We start from the raw sequence: 20274 nt of genomic DNA, 5'->3' as shown, positions 1-20274 counted from the left end.
ACAGACTGCGGTTGCGCATTCCTGCGGTGAGGTAGTCAAAGGAGCTGGTGCGCACGCGCACCTGCAATAGCCGACCCCGGAGCGGGGTGGTTCCTCTGCGCATGCGCGCAACCCCTCCGGGCCTTCTGGTCAACGCGCGTGCGAGCTGCGGTTCCTTTCCTCCCTCCCCCTTTCTCTTCAGTGCGTCTCGTTTTTGCCACCATTTTGTGCCGCAACTGCGGCTTTCCGCCGTTGTTTTTATCCTGCCTTGCTCCGTGCGTGCGAGTCGAAACAACGGCCCTATGGCGGAGAGTCAGTCAGCGGCCGGGCAGGGAGAATCTGCGTCCCTGGGTGGGTCTGGAGTCCCTACTTCGGAGTCTGAAAACCGGCGGCGGCTGAGCGAGCTGCGCGTGATAGACTTGCGGGCTGAACTCAAGCGCCGCAATTTGGATAGCGGTGGAAACAAGAGCGTCCTCATGGAGCGACTGAGGAAGGTGAGCGGGGAGACGCGCCGGGGCTGCCTGAGGGGGAGGCGTAGTCGGCGCGTGCGCGACCCTAGCCCGCCAGGCGCTGCTGAGGAAAATGGCGCCAAACGGCCTTAGCGCGGAGGGAACGGGGCTGCGGGGAGCAGCCGGGCTCTGGGGGTGGTTCCGTGGAGCCCGCCAGGCCCAGTGTTGAGCGTTGCGAGCGTGGCCCCGTACTTGGCCGTCCCAGGCTCGCCCCTGGGACCGCCGGTCTCATGTAGTAGCGGAGGGGTGTATGTCTGCGAGTCTGGCGTTTCCATCTGCGCAGCGAGTCCCTCTCCGATTTCCTAGACCTGCACAGCACAGCGTGTCTGCCGTGGCACTCGGCCCGAGTGTTTCTAGCCTCGTGCATCACTGGGCTTTCCGCCATGCATCGAGCTCCTGGATTTACAGTTCTATACGCTGTCTGTTAGGCTTTTTGATGCGTACTGATTTTTTTCTGGCTTTCTAGCTGGTAGCCTGTACACTGTATCCTCATCAGAATGTTTGGTATGTTAGTAGCCTGCAGACCGCCTTCGTTGAACTGATGCTTGCTGTCTCCTAGAGCCGAGGTTCTTACTCTGTCGCAACGCCCCGGGTATCTGTGTGCGCTGTTGCAAACGCTGTAGGATTGACTTTTTTTGTCTATAGGTTATGCTGCTGACTGCTTTCCAGAAACTTTACACCAGCATGTTACTGTTTTGTGTGCTTGTTGCTTTGATCTGGTTGGCTTTGGTTTGCATATCCAAGTTGCAGCTGTCTAATTCGAAGTGCTAGATTCTTGTTTTGGTATTTTTTTGCCTCTTGTGTCCAGCTCTTAAACTCAACAGAAATGCAAAATGGAGTTTTTATGTCTGTCTTGATATTTATCTTTATCTTTTCCCCTTAATAGGCTATTGAGGAGGAAGGGGGGAACCCTGATGAAATTCCAGTGGTTTCAGAAACTATGAAGAAAACTCCAAAAAGAAGCAGCAAAGGTACAGCGCAGTTAGAGAGGCTCTCCATCCCGTCCCCCTTGAGTTTTCTAGCAACTTCTACTCGTGAAATGAAACGTTGCTAATCTTTTTTCTGAAGTCTGCTTTTCCTTTTGGAAAAGTGCTTGGTTTAATTTTGGCACTGTGGCTGAATGTTTTGCAGTCCCAAAGTTACAGCTAACATTATTTGCCTGAGCCAGTTTTGGGTAAAACTGGTTCTCTGGAAGAAATTAAGCACAGTTGAATCTTCTGTTCCTTGGTTCTGACCTTTAATGCCATATGTTACCGGTACTCTTCCCCACATTTGTGCTCAGGTTTCTAGGGATGGGCGGTATGGTATTAAACTTACTGGTCATTTATTCACAGAACCTTTGTAATTTAATAAGGCAGGAATTGGTCCACTCAAAGGATCTGTTGGTTTATTCTCAGAGTTCCCTGAAATTTGTAGCAGGAATTACTAAGTAATGCAGAAGCAGTGTCAGTGTTTTTAAAATAGATAATTGGTTTTTTATGTGACTGTACCTTTACTTTAGAGAAGTATAAGGGGTTTTTTTGAGGTAGAAATGCAGAGTTTCTAGCAAATCCAAAATAACCTCTGTGGTGTGTTATGCTTATGCTTCATAGCTAATAGCAGTCTCATTTTTCTCCCCAGAAGACTAGTTTTTAGTCAATATCTGAAATTGGATATGTGTTTACGGCTTTCTCTATACATAATTTTTCTAATGGTGAGACATAGTCTTATATAATCCTTATTTTAAAAAAAAATCAGCTATTTTTCTAAGATTAGTTAATTAGCACAGTTTGATCTTATTTTGTAATCAAATAATGTTGAAACTTATTTTTATATTAGAGCTGAGCAGAATAACCAGATGAAGGATTTTAATTAAATTATTAATTTTGATTTACACAAAATGTAAATTTGTGAGATTAAGCTCGAATGTTTTGCCAATTAATTTGACCCAGATTTTTTTCATTACATCCAAATTGGAGTAATGTTACATTTGCTTGCAAACTAAAATGTGAAATCTTAACTGGAAAGAGAACAAATGTCACAACTGTGGGTAAAAGCAGAGAGATCTTTGGTAACCATGTTCATTTTCAAGTCTCAGAAAAATACCTAACGTACGTTATAACACTTTTAGTGTTGGGATGGAAATAGATGGGATGTTCCTCTTAGCTCTAAAACCCCTTTCCCTTTTTTATTGTAATGTGCTTGTAGTTTTTGAGGAAAATAACATTCATAAAAGATGAAACAACTACTTAGCTCTGAGTTTGAGGAGCTACTATTTGGTGCTGAAACTAGTGTACTGTTTTCAGTAATGTCAGTTCTGATACTATGTGTCCAGCTGGTGAACAGAGCACTGCAGTAATGCTTACATGTAGAGTTTTTTTTTCATTGTTTTGTGTTGGGTTTTTCTTTTTTCCCTCTAGTAAATGTTTGTAAAGAAATGAAAGGTTGAGATAATAAATGACTGCAATCTCAGCTGAGCCAAATGTTCCGGGGAGTGCACAGCAGTACTTTTTGAACTCGTGACAGACCTCGGACTGTAGCATATTTGTTAGTTACTGAACTGGGATGGTATATGAACACTTAGTTGTGGAAAATAAGGAAGAAGCAGATAACTAAACTGAATGGAATACCAACTCTGATGAAAAAATAAAACTTGAAGCATACATATTGTTACCTTCTTTTCATTCTAACGATCATAATGTTGTTAGGACGTAGACCAGATGAAGAGGGAGTAGAAGATAATGGCCTGGAAGAGGATTCGGGAGATGGACAGGTATGTGAGGCTGTGTTTGAAGTGAAGTAATAATAGCATTGCTTTCAAGTTACAATGACTATTATATATACTTTTTTTCTTTTTACAGGAGGATATTGAAGCAAGTTTGGATAACTTGCAGGATATTGACATGATGGATATTAGTGTGTTAGATGAAGCTGAAATAGATAATGGCAATGCAGTAGATTGCGGAGAGGATTACAGTGCTGATAATATTCTTGACTCACTGTCTGATAGTAAAGAAAATGCTGATGCAGAAGTGAAAGAACTTCCAGATCAGCCTACAGAATATGCTGTAGGTAACTTGGAGGCATCCCCACAATTTTCAGAAATTAAAGAAGAATCAAGAGAAATACCAGTAGTGATGGTATGCATCTCTTATGTGTGTGGCATCAGATTCTTTTTTCTTTTTTTTAATCTTTTTTTTTTAAATGGCAACACAGTAGCTAAAGAGTATTTGAAACAATTTGGGGCTCTACCAGTTCTCATGGTCATTGCTTTTTCTTCTTTTACGTATTTGTGGAAATAGCATTCTTGATTTTAAAATGCTTAGATGTTGTTTGTACACACATAATTGTACAAATTAATAGTCATCCAGAAAGCGTTCATTTTAATCATGCTTTGAACTCTCTGCTTCACCTTATGTTTACATTCCCATTTTCATATCTTTCCTTTATTTAGGAGGACATGTGAGCCATACAAATGCTGTAGCCTTATTTACTTCACTTCAACTGAACAGCAACATTCTGGGAACTATAGTCTAGATTATTTTTCTGTTAAGATAGGGTCTTGCAGTTACTCAGTTGTTGAAAGTATTTTTGTGTTGGCTTTCCGTGTTCGTCTGGCTGTTGCACTGCTTATATGACATTGTCCATCTGGGCTAGAAGATAATTTTTTTCCCCAGTCAAGTGTTTATCTCCTGAAATGTACAACAAAGCATTTGAAGAAAGTAATTTCTGGCCCATCTAATAGGGAAGTATAGCTCTTTGTTGTGTGTGCACATTGTGTCATCAGTCTGGACTACAAGATTCTAAACTTAGGTGGTTCCCCACGCAAATCTGAAAGTTGCAGAAATAAGCTTAACCCCTTATCCCGAAGCGTATCCCTGCCCCACACAAGTCAAATGGAAATACCCAAAAAGTATTTTTTTCAGTGACTAAACTACCGGAGTCCAGGTCAGCTCCTGTGGTCGTCTTTTATCAGTAAAGAAAACAGTTATCAAGTCCCATAGACTTTTTGGCTCTGTGTTGTTGCTGTAAATAAGAGAGAAAGAGTAAAAGAAAGTTTGCTGTTGGAATCCCCATCCTTAAAAGATTTTTGTGAGCTGACCAACGTATTTGAGAGGTAATGAGAAAGCTTATTCAGTTGGTGGGAATCGGGAAGAGGCATGGGGGGCATTGGTCAGTTTTTAGCCTTATTGGTTGCTTTGGATGCTAGATATATTTGCTTAATATCAGTTCTCAGTGAAAATAAAATCTTCCATTTTTCATTCAGGTTTCATTCACAATACCATTCTTTTATACATAACAAAATGTCTTCCGTTTACTTTTTAAAGGTAGAGGTTGAAGATGTTGGAAACAGTTTAGATGCTTCTTCATCTGATTTAACCGTAATAAAGGTAAATGGTAACCCAATTTTTATTTACAAACAAAAAGGCATAATATATGCCGTATAAACTGTATGCTGAAACAGTATATGTACAGGTAGTACACGGTGGGTGCATTCTTATTCTGCAAAGAATAGGAACTAATGCCTTTCTAATTTGATCATATGGATAAAGATAGCTGTCTATCAGGTCATATATATATATGATGATGTATATATCATACTGAGTTTCGGTTGTAGATTGGATTCTTTTTATCTGTTGTATAAACCAACTCAGTGCCTTACACTCTATTTAACTTCCATTAAAAGTGTATGTATCCCATGTTGACAAGAGAGCTGAAACTGATCTATTTCTGAAATACTGGCCTTGTTTCCAGATCACTCATGGTAGGTTAAGGACACTTGTAGCTCCAGGTGAAGCTGGTGTTTCTATCGATCCTGTTTTCAGAAAACAGACTTCGTAAGTAGACTCTAGAGAAGGGTAACACGAAGATAAGGTTTGCTTTATGCTGCTTACATTTGTTGATTTATTTACCCATGCGAATGTGTACCATGTGTTCAACAGGTGTTTGAATTTGAGAAATATTGAAGTTTTTACACATTTCATAAAACTTGAAGATGTTAAAAAGTAATGTTAAACCTTATTGTGAGAAATTTGTATTAAATTCAACATTTTCACAGCTGAAATAGGCTAAATTATAGTAACTTTTTCCTTAAATTCTCTCCTATCTTGGGGGGGTGAGAGGTGTCATTCAGAATAACATCTTGACTACTTATGAAATAGTGATATTTTGCCTTTTTTTATCTTTTTCACTGCAGGAACTTGAAGAGTTACCTTTGGAGCCAGGTACTGGTTTTTTGTTTTTGTGTTTTTGGTTGGTTTTTTTTTTTGTGTTTTTTTTTGTTGTTGTTTTTTGTTTAAATTAAAAAAAAAAAAGTCCTGGGCATTGAAACAGTTTCATTCTTCATTTAATTCTTTTTGTGTGCCTGTTTTTTTTTTTTTTTTTTAAATGCATTACTGTAGTGTACATGATTATGGTGGACAATCCAGGTCATGCAGGGTCATAGAGATTGGAAACCCAGTCATATCACCAGATCTGTGAATAACTGCTTTTTGAAAACATGTATTTAATGTGATGAAATGGTTCCATAGAACTGTTACCTACAGAGGAGTTAAGGAATGAGCCTTAAAGATGTAAAGGTTCTGAAAACAGATCTTGTGATATCACACTGTACTGTAGTTCTATGAATATAAACACAGGAGCGTAGGTAAGACATAGCTTTGGTACCGAACAGAAATTAAAGAGTGACTGGACTTCAGAAGAAGGAATACACTGTCATCACAGGAATTTTCTACAGATCCTATTCAGTTTCTGGACTGCAAACGCACTCGTACACCATCAGAAGATGCCCAGTTCTCATGTTGGACTGTCTGCTAAAAGAATTTCACAGAAGCTTGGAAATTGAACTCTCAGTGCCTTGATACGTTCAGTTAAGCATCTCGGACTCTGGAAGCTAACTAGAGAAGAAACAGAGCTGAATGATTTCATGAAGAATATCAAGGATCAGCCAGAAGGTTTTTGTTAGATCTGTGGGGGCATTTTTCTTCCGTGTTAACGTTTTAGGGCTGATTTGGTAGTTTGTCAGACAGCAGTTAGCGTAGTACTTTTAACACTGTGTACACTAGGGTTTTCCAATCTCTGTGTAGCTTAGAAGTTCTCTTGGTGTTAGTGTGGCAGCCATGCCAGTTCCACATTTGTGATTGCTGTATTTCCCTGGTGATTAAATCTTGTGCCATTCTATTCCTGTTAAATCCGTAGAAAATGAGAAAATACTCGACATTTTGGGGGAAACTTGTAAATCTGAACTACTTAACGAAGAAACTTCCGAAGCGGAGCGGCCACATGCACAGGAAGCAAGTAACGTGGTGCCAGGCAAGAGGCTAGCAGAGGAAGAGGACGCTCTTGCTGCCGCTCAGTTGGAGGAAGATGCTTTAGATTTGGACAGCAAATCGGCACAAGCTATGGCAAGGAAGGAAGCAAAGCGTTTAGTTGTAGCAAAAGGGGAGACAAGTGAACAGACAATAGAGGAAGAGAAGCCGGACTCTGAATCTTTAGTAGTAGAGACCCTAAGCGATCAGAGTAGCAAACGCTCCCAAGGCCTGGAAGCCTCTAGTGGGGAAACAGCGGAAAAAGGCGCAGGTCCCGAAGCCAAAGATAGCAAAGAAGATGCCAAGAAAACAGAAGACAAAGCTAATTCTGAGGAATCCCCTGCTACTAAAGAGTCCTCAACCAGTGAGGGCGGTGATCAGAAAAAGAGGTTTGTTTTTTCTCCGTTATAGACCAGATGCTATCTTTTTTTCATTGGTCGTTAAGTGATGCGAATAAGCTGTTTCCTTCAATTGGCCACCAAGACTGATGAAATTGTAGCCTGTTCCTAAAGAGTCTGTTTTATTTCTCCATGTGCAGGTATTTTTATTTTTTTTTAAACACAAAGGGTTTGATTTCTTTCCTTCCTCAACCTTCAAAGGTTGTTTTCTTAAATTACTCTTATTTCTGTCATCTGCGAAACAGAATTGTCCATTTAAGGATATGAATCCCATATTTCCTGTCATTCTTCTATAAATTTGCAAACATAGTGTTTATTTCAGAACTAATTTACTGGTAGGTATCCGATTTTAGTGCACAATCTAGAATTAGCGTTCTTTTTGCATATGATCTGTTCATTAATGTGGTGTTTTGTCTTTAGCCCTGTTGAGGAGGACAGAGATACAAAGATAATCTCAAAAGATGAGAAAGGTATGGTGTTTTTTTTTTTTTAAAAAGTACAGATTACTTGAAAAAAAAAATGTTACAGGGTCAAATCTAACCATTACTTGTGAGTCGCTTGTAGTAAGTAAACATTCAAAGGAGTGAATGGAGTAACAGTTCCACTTTCTTTTTGACTTGTCTTGCTTGCATTGCTTATTTTTTGTGTCTTGTTAATTCCCTAAGCATGCATATATCTTCATGTAATAGTTATATTGGAATCCCACTAGCTTCGTGAAGGTGATAGGTACCGGCAAGACCAGGATTTGTCTGAAAAATCTCAACAGATGCCTAAATCTATGGGGTTATACTCTGTGTGGCAATTCTGGTGAGGACTGTTAGTTCAGTGAACTGTCAATGCAGTTGTAACATAGGCCTTCAAAGCATGAATTGTAAATTTCAGTTCATGTAACTTCTGTAACCTTCTTAAATGACAAAGTTTTTTTAAAAAAAGTCGTCTCTTGTGAATTAACATTTAATACTTTGTAATTCTCATAAAAGTGATTGAAGTGTAGGAAGACAATATGTAGATGAAAACTCATTAAGACTATGCAAATGCACATCAAGTATGGAGTTCAGAAGTTCATTTTTGGAGGCTGCAATGCGTCTATTGATTTCAAGATTGATTAGCAGAGGTAGAAGTAAAATTGCATTTGAAGAGGTTTATGAAGAAAAAAGTGGGGTTCATAGGGCGATTACTTTTTCACTGTTGCATTCTTGTGCTACACGATCTTCTATGTTGGGCTTTTTGTACCTTAGGCCGTGCGGGTAGTGGTTCTGGCAGAAATTTGTGGGTTAGTGGACTTTCATCCTCTACTAGAGCTACAGACTTGAAGAACCTTTTCAGCAAGTATGGAAAGGTATGTAGCGGATCTGTAAATTAACAAACTATTTTATCAATTTAAAAGGATGACCTTAACTTTAGCTCTTATTTTTCCTAATGAATAACTGGGTAGGCTAAGCACTTAACTTTCTTGTGTTCTTTTGACACTCTGTATCTGAAAGTAGCATACTTCATAAAGAAGGTTGTCTGAAATTGGTGGGGGGGAGAGGCGGGCAGAAATACAGGTTTCGGAGAATCTCTGTGCAGATACCTGTAAAAATGAGGCAATTCTTGACAGGAGAGACTGGTGGGTCGTCATCTAGTGCGCTGTAGTCTAATTGTACCTCTTGGGTGTCCAGCGATAGTTAATGCTGTTTTAAACTGTTTCATTTCAAGGGGTATTCCTTGGAGAAATCTAGTCTTTGAGGGCAGGCTTCCATTTATTCTTCAGTCCCAGCTAGGTTATGAGAGCAGAAGTTGTGGAAGGGAACTCCTTCCTCCTAATACATTTCTGAATGTAATATTAAGTGTTCGTGTCACTAAGTGCGTGCCTCTGCACTGTCAGAGATTGTCATCTGTAGACAGAAACTAGCAGAGGTGTCCTGTAAGAAAAGACAAAGTGGGGGTAGTTTTTTTTTAATTATTTTCATTATCGCACCCCCACTCTCTCCTGCATATACGTGTCTTCCTTATGTTATTGACCTGCTCAGCAAGTTGAAGGTAAATTTTCTGAGCTGGTTATTATGGTCGTCTCTTTTTCAGTAGAGCTGTATCAACAATCTGTTCTACAATCAGATTTAACTGTTTCATAGAATTTTTTGTTTGTTTTACACTTTTTTCAGAACACATGTGGAATAATCTTAAATTTGAACCCTTTAGGTGTGTTTGACTTGGGTGTAAACGCTGTTCACGTCATACTCTGTGAAGTAGTCTTTAATGAGGCACTTCCAGAACACGGTTGGCCCAACAGAATAGAGGTCAAGTTAAAACGATAACCTTTCCTTTGTTGCCTGGCAAACGAGCCTAACAATGGCATCTTCTGAGAATGCTGACGGAATGTTGTGTGCCGAGCGTATTTCCTCCCTGTTAAAAATGGATAGGTGCTATACTGTGTGGTACTGGTAGAGCTGCTCAAATGGTGATTAAGTTGGAATTTATTTGGCCACAGATCTGCAAACACAGAATAATTTTTTTTCCAAAGGTGGTCGGTGCAAAAGTAGTGACAAATGCTCGCAGTCCTGGCGCTCGCTGTTACGGCTTTGTTACAATGTCAACATCTGAAGAAGCCACTAAGTGTATTAATCATCTCCACAGGACAGAGCTGCATGGAAAAATGATTTCTGTGGAAAAGGTAAGTGGTAGCTGTTCCATGACAATGTAATGAAAATAAAAGTGTGCAAGTTTAATGTCTGTCTCTTATTATAAAAATATTTCTGGCTAAAATTCTAGGCAAAAAATGAACCAGCTGGGAAAAAGCCTTCAGACAAAAAGGAAGGTGAAACAAGGAAGGAAAAAGACAGGCACCATTCTGCAGAGTCCAAATCTGAGAAGTAAAGTGTTTTTGGTATTTTTCTATGTTTAAAGGCCACTCATTTGAAGTGCAGCTACGTGACCAAAGTGAACAGTAACTGTAATAAATCTTAATTTGCTGCTTCATACGGCATCTGAAATAGGAGTAATACTTGGAAAATTGAAATTGGTGTTCTACAGCAGTAAGTGCATCTTAATTGGCCCTCCGTTCAGAAATACGGAGCTCTTCAGGGTTTAGTATCAAAACTTGTCAGTTATATCAGGAGATACCCAATCAACTCATTTCTAGATAAACCATTATTTTTATCAGAATCGTTTGTCCTCTGATCTGACTCTGGCTTGGTCTGCTCTTTTAACTGACAAATACTTCCAGGATTTCGTCTGTCTTTTTGATAGACTGTTTGCATGGTTAGTGAGTGATACTTCGATATTTGTTTTTCAAGTGGTCTGTTGCTTTTGAAAGAGGCGTTTTGCTTTACTACTTTTTGTTCTCTCATAAAATTTTAAAAGATTTGGCAAAGGAGATGCTTTGGCAGGCTGGCTATGTGTCGGGTGTTTAAGGTATTTGTTTCCAAAAGCTCTTGTGGTGGAGATCGATCTGTACCTGGGTGGGCCCTCTTCCCCCTATGCTAAGCATGAACTTTACTCATAGGCAGAACAGAAAACTTCTAGCACTCAAAGTCTTCAGATGCTCAGAAGGATTATCTGTTGTTTTTCACTTTTGGTCAGCTTTAGCTTAGTATTGGTTGGTACTCTTAATTGTGCGTACAAGTATGCATTGGCTTCAGCACTGCGGCATGGAAGGTATTGGGAGTGGGTTTTCTGAGAGTATTTTTTGGAGGGTTTTTGTGTTGAGTTTTTTTGGGTGGGGGTTTTTTTTTTTGACATGGTTGGCTTGATCAGAGTGGTTATATAGCACTTTTTGTTAGGTTCTCTATTAAAGCAAAGTTTACCTTTAGGTCTGTTGGTATTAAGAAGGAGGAGAAGACCGACAAAAAAGATGATGCTAAGAAATCAGAAAAAGATGGAAAAGACGAAAAAGAAGGAAAAGAAAAAGATGAACAAAAGGCTGGATCCTCTGATAGATCTAGGGCAAGCAAATCAGGTAATTCTAGCTGCCTTTCAGAAATGTTTTCAAGGATATTTGTTTTAAAAAACAACTTTAAAAAAATTGGTACAAATAATATAAGTGACTGCGACAAAGATTCTACTTTGCATCCAAAAGAATTTTCTTTATCAGCTAAGTAGGAAATGGAAGAACAAGCATAAACATTCAGAATTGTGGCTGATGAGTAGACTTCAGCTTCTGCAAACTTCAGTGTTCTTATTAGACGTGATTCATTATTCAGTAAAAAGACCATGAAGCGTACTTAGTAATACTGAGGTTTTCCTGGTGAACAAAAAACAGTACCAGAAAATACCTTGAAAACTTTTTTCTGACTTAAAATGCTAGTAACTTAGCCACAAAGTTTTCATAATTACTGGGCTTTAAATACTCAAAATGGTAAACTGTGAATTTTATGGAACTATCACTGGCTTTAGACCTGACATAGTGTGCGGTTCTGTGTGCTTTTATTTAAACTGTGGCAAAGGGATGTATTTTGCAGACGGAAGAATGAAATTAAATTTACTTTCTTTGAACTGTCATCCCTGCCAGAAAACATTACTGTAATTTTGTGATAGCTTTACTGCCCCCATCCTGAACTTGGCCAAATCTCGGTAAGCTATTTAAATCATAAATGTAGTCTTCCATAAGTTATTTAAAACCTCAATAAAACAACTTTTTACTGCTTAGTATCTTGATGGTTTTTAAACTAGCAGGAATTTTGGAATGTCTTGGATATTATTTATTCTCTGATGTATTTTGTTTTCTAGCGAGTCGAGGAACTGAAAGGACAGTGGTAATGGATAAATCTAAAGGAGAACCAGTTATTAGTGTGAAAACTTCTACATCAAAAGAGAGGGTAAGTACAACATTCAGAGAAGCTTTTATGTGAAAATAGGTGTCAAATAGCTTTATATGCATATAGTTGAAGTTTTTTTTGCTTTGCATATTGGGAACAGTTATCCTTTTATTGCTTTCTAGAGAGCATTAGGGTGTTAATGATGCTGCAAAGGTAAATGCTTATGCTTCACCTTCTTTATAGTTTTTGTCGCTGCAGTCCTAGTTGGAGAAGTAGAGTTGCAATACGAAAATGATGGTGTGTTTCCCTGAGCGTGGAGTGTGGTGACCGGTGACCTTTAAAGCGGTGTATTGTTTGCCACTGGTGCAAGTCAGATCCTGTGCCCCTAGTATTTACATACATTTAAACTCTTTAGAAGTTCTAGCCAAATTCAGGGTACTTTTCCCCTACCTACTTTTCCATGGAATTCCAACATTATTTACCTCTGGGAAGGTATGAGGGTCTTTTTGTTCAGGTTGGCATAAGGTAGGCCTTTTGCCTAGGTATTTTAGCTAAAAATGCACTGTGTTCAGGTAATGTATTGTTTTGATTTAACTCAGAGTACAAAAAGCCAGGATCGCAAATCCGAGAGCAAAGAAAAGCAAGATATTTTATCGTTTGATAAAATCAAAGAACAGCGAGAACGTGAACGTCAGAGACAGAGGGAGCGAGAAATCAGGGAAACGGAAAGACGCCGGTGAGTTTTCCCGGTTTTGCTCTAAACTTTGGCATTTGTTTTTACTTCCCTTATCTGTGTTTTGAACAGGCTGCAGAGTAGTGTCATGCTGGCCCTCCAACAGTATCTCAGATCGATTTGATACTAATCCATTGATAGCACAGACACAATGCCAAATTATGAAGGTTTTTACTACTGAAATCGATATTCTCTAAGCCTATGCTTTTCGGGAGACTCTTGTTGAATAATAACTTTTGTAAGTGCTTTCAGGTCTCACGTTCCACTTGGTCAGATTTGAATTTCCGTACTTGATTTTTCCCTGGAAGTTCGTAAATACTTCCTGTTTGTCAGACTTCTGTCTTAGGACATGCTGTGCTCTATGAAAGCTTTTTCAGAGCTGACTTAGAGTAGGTACTGTGTTACTTACGCAGAATGCTTACCCTTGCCTCTTTTATCTGTATGGACTTTTTTTTCTCTCCCCCTCCCCCCCCCAACTAAGCAGCTGCGATTTACTTGAGAAGAGATCATTCACATTTAAGCAGGTAGTGGGAAGAACACAAACTTAAAAAAAAAAAACAAAAAAAAAAACACAAGAAACCCCACCCAAAACAAAGAAGCAATAAAGCTTAAACTTAAGATTCTCAATTGAAAACAAAATATCTCTTTTCCAATCAGAGAGAGAGAGAGGCGAGAACGAGAACAACGTCTTCAAGCTATTCATGAGCGGGATGAAAGACAGAGGCTCCAGAGAGAGCGAGAACGACTTGAATTTCAAAGGCAGCGTCTTGACAGAGAGCGCTTGGAGAGGGAGAGGTTGGAGAGAGAAAGAATGCACATAGAGCAGGAGAGGAGACGAGAACAGGAACGAATCCAGCGAGAGAGAGAAGAGCTGCGACGTCAGCAGGAACAGCTACGCTACGAACAAGAACGGCGATCTGCCATGAGAAGGCCTTATGATCCTGATGGCAGGTAATGATTGCCGCGATGAGATTCCGAACTCTTCGGCCACATCCACTTACAGATAGAGCTTTCTAAAGCCTGTGTAAATTGTGAGTACTCTTGCTTAAAGGAGTCATGGGAGCTCACAACTGAAAGTCTATTCACATGTTGCTTTTAACACTTTAATATTGATCTTGAGAAAGACCAAATGTCATACTCGTATACCTGTAAACACAATTTTATTACAGCAGGTTTAAAATTCTTATTTCCCAAAGAGGAGTGACCGAGAATAGACACTGCGTATCGACTCTAAAACAAGATTGCTAGTGGGAACAGATAGTCATTCTCGTCTCATGTCAGCACATGCTGAGATTAAGCTTTTTGTATAGTGTCAATACACCTAGCTTCCTCTGAAACTGAAATGTGATGTCTGCTTAACACACAAGGGTTTTTAATTATAAATAAAAAATAATTGTTTCTATAATTGGATTGAATGAGGTTTGATATCAAGAGAGCAGGAAGGGAAGAATTGTTTTGAGATTACTACTAATCATGACCTTTTTTGCAGGCGAGATGACCCATACTTTCCAGGTGAAGTGAAGCGAATGGCAATGGATGATAGGTATCATTCTGAATTTAGTCGTCAAGACCGCTTCCACGACTTTGACCACAGGGATCGTGGCCGATACCAAGACCATTGTTTGGACAGGTCAGCAAGGCGGTGTCTTTTCTTCCTATACCTTTATGGAAATTAGGGGTCTCTTTGTGGCTTACTTGTGGCTTGAAGGGTGCCAAACGAGAAGAGCGAAACAAACGACCCTTGCGCGTTTCTCGTGTCTAATTTTATACATGCTTGTAATCCTGTGTTTCCATTGTTTACGGACATACTGGAAAGAGGCTGCATAAAGATAATAGGCCAAGTCCTAATGTAGCCTGCCGTGATGCCGAGGGAGATCCTACAGCTTCTCTTGAGATATACGGAAATCTAGTTTATGAATCCCTGTTCATTAGCCTGAGATTTAGCCATTTCCTTTTGCTTTAAAACTTTCCCTACTTTCCTCTTTGCAGCCTAGCTAATGCAGATTTTTAGTTCCACAGAATGCAAAAATACTTTCTGTGTGGTGCTAGTGAGACTTCTGTTTTGCTCTCAAAGGATCTTTGACAAAAACCACACTGCTTTCCTTCGGCTTTTAACTAATTTCTGATACTGGTAGGTTCACTCAGTATTTTCCATAGGTACCATGAAGTACCTGACCATGCCTCAGTGATGCCTTGCTTACCCATATTACAGTAATAGATGTTACTTTGATCTCTTTCTATGCTATGAAACAAGAACTCATTTGAATACTTACCACTAAACAAACATTGGCGTTCAGATTTACAGCCTAATGAAGACAAATTTTCATGCGTTCTTTCATACAGACATCGGAATTATGATTACTGTGTTGATCCAACTGAAACTTCTCCTTTTCTGTTCCAGAAGAGACGGTTCGAGAGGAATACCAGATCGAGATGGGCAGGTGAGTTATACCCAGATAACTGCTTCAGTTAAAAAGCCAAACTAACCGACCCAAAGCAGAAAGAACGCAGTGCGCATGCTGCCTCGTTCTTAAATGCAACCACCACTGGGTTTAAACTGAGCAGATGTTCAAGCAGCAACTGATTTTGCACGCTGTGTGCGTATGTGTGTATCCGCATGCTAGGGTGGTAGCCACAGGTAGGGGTGGGGGGGAACCTCCGAGTGATGGGAGCTACGGTATGGCATCTTTTCAGGCTGGTACATGGCGATAAAAGTTTTCTGGTTAACCATCTTAGGTGTCTGTATTGCGTTAAGAGGTAGTTGCTGTAGGGTCTTATCCTTCGCTGGCGAGGGATCCCTTCTCTGACGTTTATGTAAATGGTTTGTAGAAAATAACTGGTGTCATAATGGAACAAGGCAGATCACTGTAAAAGGGCAGCTGTGAAAACCACAACGGTATACAAAACCCTTCATTTCTGAAGAGAGGTAGGAAGTAGGCAGATATTCTACGTAAAAACTAAAAATCTGGAGCCAGAATGTAAGCCTTAAAAAAACCCAACCAAACAAAAGAACCACCGTACCAAACAAAAGGCCTTCTTCCACCAACGAGCGGAGCGGAATCTGTGCTGTGAAACAAAATAAATGCCGTGAGTGAACTGTGCACAGTAGCAACAATGGAACCAGTAAAAAACGAGACAGCTGCTGTTTTATTTTCTGACAGCTTATAGAAAGGCAACCTCTGAGGAGCTGAATTTTTGCAATCCTAAAAGAAAACCTGTTCCGATTCTTAGCATGACTCTGTACCGTTTGCCTTCCAGCATTACACAGATGAACGCCATGGAGGGCCCGATCGTCACTCCCGGGATAGTTGGGGTGGCTATGGGTCTGACAGAAGAATGAGTGAAGGGAGAGGGATACCTCCACAAACCCGGTTAGTGCATGTGAAATAAGGGAAATGATTTGTTGGTTCTTAAAATTTGAACACTCGGTGAACCTGTGAAGGGTGACAGCGGAAGCAGTTTGACAAATGTGAATCCTCTCCAGATGGTTTCTTTGAGCATCTGGAGAAGCACGGAATTCGCACGTGTAGCTCCCCCATGCGTCAAGAGAATGGAGCGTTGTAGTGAGTAAAGAAGTGCTGCTCAGTTAGCTCCGCTCGTAACTGTGGTTCTCTTGTAAATAACTTTCTTTTCTACAGATGAGATTCAGTCCTGTACCGGATGCTCCAGTAACACCTACAAAAGTCTCATTTGTGGCTGGCGGTCAGGTTTTAAGGAAATAGAATCAGAATCTCTGCAACAGTGGGGGTGGGGAACTGAGACTCATCTGTGGAATCGTAGCGGTTTCTCTTTAAACTAGCTAGTCGTGCTAGGCGTATTCCAGATGCATAATGTTCAGCTCTACGTAAGAGGAATGGCGGTCAATGAATTGTTCCATGTTTAAGTATTTTAGTACATTGTGATACTAATTATGTCTCTGTAGATCAGAAAAAGATGAGCTTTGTTGTGCGAAGGACGCTGTTCAGCAAGTTCCTCGTCGTTTTTTCTTTGATCAGTTTTTATTGCAATGACTGGGTGGCTATAGATACAGCTTGATTAACAATTTAATATACTTTTGGATGGGGTACGGTGTTTGGCTTTACCCTATGCTGCTAAATGGATAAGGGACACACCTAGAAGATGTTCTTTTATTTTTTTAAGAGATGGACGTGACTGGGGAGATCATGGTCGAAAGTTAGAGGGGCATCAAGATCGTTCATGGCAGGGAAATGTGGATGGAGGAATGATGGGACGGGATCATGAGAGATGGCAAGGTACACTTGCTGCTTACCAGTGTGATCGTGGTTTTTTCTATGAATTACTGCTGCTGAACTTCTAGCGGTAGTTAAAATTCCTACGGAGCTTTAACAGCATTACCAAGAAAGCAAATAAAATTCTGGGAACAAGGTGGCTTTTTTTATTAGGAAAACACAAAAGTGTGTCTTTTTTTTTTTTCTTTTTTTTTTAAATTAGGTGGTGATAGAAGCATGCCTGGTCAGTCAGGACCAGGCCATGTGATGAATCGAGGAGGGATGTCGGGGTAAGAAGCTTTGTCAGAGTGCTTATAATGTTTTTATGATAGTTGACTGATCTGTATAAAAGAAAAAATTCCTGTGTTAATTGTGAAAAAGAATACTTTCAGCTTCTACTTAACTGTGGATAGGCAAGTAGAAAAAAACTAAGCAAAGATCTTTTCTCAGAGTCGCAGGAGTATTAACTTTCCTGGGAAATTTTCAATTTGTCTGGTCTTGTTTTTAGGCGCGGAGGCTTCACGCAAGTTGGAAACCAGAGCCAGATGATGCAGAGTAGCGGAATACAAGGAGTGTTTGCGGGCCAGGAGCGGACAAACAGACCGACTGAACCCCGTTTTATCCGCCGCTACTGAAAGCACTATATATATACATATATATATATATTTTTTTTTTAATGCCAGATGACAATGGTGGTGAATTTTATTAACCAGGGTCACCTTGAATTTGTGATTGCAAAAAGTGAGACTGCTGCCGCATTGTAGCCAAATATTATGTCAACTTGTCGGTTTGGTTTCTTTTTTTGTAATAAACGTGTTCTTGGTCAAACATCACTTAAAGTTTCTGTTAGTGAAACATTCCATTTTTCAAAAATAATAAAACCACTTTATGGCTACTGATTTTTTGTTTCTAGAGTCTTTGGCAATATGCCTCTCACGAGGGGCTTAAAAGGCAGTAAAGGAAAGAGACAATTGGCTTTCAGCACCGTGAGATTCTTAGAGATGCCATGGATCTGTGACGGTGTGGATGTGTATGTCCTTATCTGCATTTGAGAGAGAGGAGGGATCAACGTGTTCTCTCGTTTATTTCTCCACCAGTCGTTACACCATAGATGGGTAGGAGTAGAAAGTAGCGCCGTCCTAAGCCACAGAGATGCTGGATCCCCAAGCTGCCGGTACACCACCTGACGCAATAGTTTAGTTCCGATTTAACTGTTCACGTGGAGGTGAAACTCGGTCTAGATGCCTGTCCCTCTTCTAGTCCCTGTCCCTCTCTGCTGCTCTGCATCACTCTTTCTGTCCTCGATCCTTTTGTCTCTCCCCTCTGACCAGCCCCCCCATGTCTTTATCTGGCTGCCTACCCCTCCTTCCCCTGCAAGGCCCAGGAGAGTGGCAGCAGGTGCCCCCTGTGCCCCTGCAAGGCCTGGGAGAACCCTAATCCTTCCCTCATCGCCCTGCCCCCTCGAGACCCTTCTGCTCCCCTTATGTTGCCTCCTGAAGCCTTGCACCCCAGAGTACTCTCTCCCCCTCCGTACTCTGCTCACATCCCCTCCCAGGTTCCTCGCCATGTCCCCAAGCCTTCTTGTGTCACTCTGGCTCCCCCAGGACCCCTCTGCTCCCTGTCCCGATGTATCCCGAGGCCATCCGGGTTCCCCTTGGGACAGTTGCTCTCTAGCACGCTTTGGGCCTGTCTTGTTCCCTCAGAACGTCTCCTACAGCCATCTTTGTGCCAAAACCCACTCTTTTTTTCCTCTATGCCATCTAGGCTGCCTTTGTTCAGGTCCTCCCCCTCTGTGGCCGGCTGTAGTCTGCTCAGATCCCCTCCTGAGGCGCTCATGGCATCCCTGAGCCTTGTCTCTCTCACGGCCTCTGGACCCCTCCTCTCCCATTGTGACGCCTCCTCAGAGCTTCTTTGTGCCCTGCAGCCCTCCGCTAACTCTGTAACGCCCTTAGTAGCCTCTTATCCCCTGAGAACCCCTCCTGAGACCATCTTTCCACGCCATCTAGGATGCCTCTGTTCGGGCCCCCGCTCCCCGATGACACCTGACAAGCGGCGGCTCCGCTGCTGCCGCCCGCCGACCAAAAGGCGCTACTGCAGGTGGGGCGTGGCGCACGCGCGGTGGGGCGCACGCCCGCGCTACTGCTGCCGCCCGGCGGCGGAAAAGGCCGCCCTGCAGCTGGGCTGCCCGACACGCGCGGGAGCGCTTCGCCGCGCTCGCTGCTTCCTCCCCGCGACCAAGCTGCGGTACTGCCGCCCTCCGCCGCGCTCGCCGCTGACACCGCGGCCAAAATCCGGTACGTAGAGTCTCCCAGGAGCAAACCACGAACAGGCAGAAGCATCCCAAGGCCTCCAGGAGCATGCTGTGGGCACCCAGAACCCCCAGAAGCACCCCAAGAGCACCCCAAGAACACAGGAGCATTCTGTGGGCACCCAAAAACCCCCAGGAGCACCCCAGGGGCAACCCAAGGGTACCCAGAGAACCTAGAACACCCCAAGAACTCCTTGGAACACCCCAGGGGAACCCAGAGACCCCCAGGAGCACCGCAAGGGCACCCAGAGACCCCCAGGAGCACCCCCAAGGGCACTCAGGAGACACAAGGACACCCCAAGACCCCCAGGAGCATCCCGGGGCACCCCAAGGCTACCCAGAAAAATCTAGAACAACCCAAGACCCCCAGGAACACCCCATGGGCACTCAGAGACCCCCAGGAGCACAAGAACCCCCAGAAGCACCACAAGACCTCCAGGAGAATCCTGTGGGCACCCAGAGACCTCCAGGAGGCCCCTAAAACACCCAGGAACACCCCAAGACGCCCAGGAGCATCCCAGGGGCACCTGGAGAACTGCAGGAGCACTCCATGGGCACCTAGAGACTCCCAGGAGCACCAAGAACCCACAGAAGCTATACCTGGACTGGACAGGCAGCAGGACAGAGAAATAAAGAAGGACAAGGAGGAGGACACAGATTGTCAGAGAAAGATGGGGTCAAGGAACAAGATGAGGTGATACAGGGAAAGAAAAAAGGGACAGGGAGGCAGGACAAAGTGAAAGGCAGGGAAAAATAAGAGAGAGGGAGGGCAGAGATGGAGGGGGGAAAGCCTACGATGGGCAGCACAGGAGAGAGAGATGGAGAAGGACAAAACAGCACTGGGCTGCAGGACAGAGATGGAGTGAGAAAAAACAGTGACAGGCAGCAGGACAGAGTGACCGAGAACAAAAAAGCAAAGAGGGAACAGGGCAGAGAAATGGGGGGAAAGGCAAGGAGAAGGACAGAGAAACAGAGTGGAGGGGGGATAGGGAGCGGGACAGAGAGATGGAACAAGAAAGGAAAAAAGGATGGGAGGCAGAACAAAGGGAAAGAGAAACAAGGACAGGGAGCAGGACAAAGGGAAGGCTCATTTCC

The 20274-nt window shown here is 42.2% G+C and overlaps 1 protein-coding gene across 7 annotated transcripts; it reads left to right on the top strand.

Moving 5' to 3' along the window:
- Window positions 1-7: 7 nt before the first annotated feature.
- LOC142093876 (scaffold attachment factor B2-like) lies at window positions 8-17770 on the top strand. Of its 7 annotated transcripts, none has more exons than XR_012677560.1 (21): window positions 8-473; window positions 1375-1459; window positions 3176-3240; window positions 3329-3607; window positions 4796-4858; window positions 5665-5692; window positions 6666-7164; window positions 7594-7643; window positions 8412-8512; window positions 9677-9826; window positions 9925-10025; window positions 10965-11110; window positions 11881-11969; window positions 12509-12645; window positions 13300-13593; window positions 14132-14272; window positions 14986-15083; window positions 15901-16013; window positions 16783-16895; window positions 17095-17161; window positions 17380-17770. XR_012677560.1 is itself a non-coding variant. In XM_075175472.1 (21 exons), the coding sequence occupies exons 1-21, from the start codon at window positions 102-104 to the stop codon at window positions 17504-17506; spliced, it is 3060 nt and encodes a 1019-aa protein (XP_075031573.1). In that variant the 5' UTR covers window positions 8-101; the 3' UTR covers window positions 17507-17770. The 7 variants fall into 7 exon arrangements, 4 of the variants coding, with proteins under 4 accessions (XP_075031573.1, XP_075031576.1, XP_075031577.1 ...); XM_075175472.1 differs by having other exon boundaries at window positions 15044-15083; XR_012677559.1 differs by lacking the exon at window positions 16783-16895 and having other exon boundaries at window positions 15044-15083.
- The last annotated feature ends 2504 nt before the right edge of the window (window positions 17771-20274 follow it).

This window comes from Calonectris borealis, chromosome 28 (assembly GCF_964195595.1).
Source record: "Calonectris borealis chromosome 28, bCalBor7.hap1.2, whole genome shotgun sequence".
NCBI classification, from domain to species: domain Eukaryota; kingdom Metazoa; phylum Chordata; class Aves; order Procellariiformes; family Procellariidae; genus Calonectris; species Calonectris borealis.
Note: the sequence above shows the minus strand (reverse complement) of the source record. Positions and strands in the feature narration are given on the sequence as shown.

Bases quoted from the DNA above. Each gene is read 5' to 3' on its own strand.
- LOC142093876 (XM_075175472.1), top strand. From the start codon at position 102: ATGCGCGCAACCCCTCCGGGCCTTCTGGTCAACGCGCGTGCGAGCTGC. The intron at 9,827-9,924 runs GTAAGTGGTAGC...CTAAAATTCTAG, and splicing joins AAATGATTTCTGTGGAAAAG to GCAAAAAATGAACCAGCTGG. The intron at 17,162-17,379 runs GTAAGAAGCTTT...TCTTGTTTTTAG, and splicing joins AATCGAGGAGGGATGTCGGG to GCGCGGAGGCTTCACGCAAG.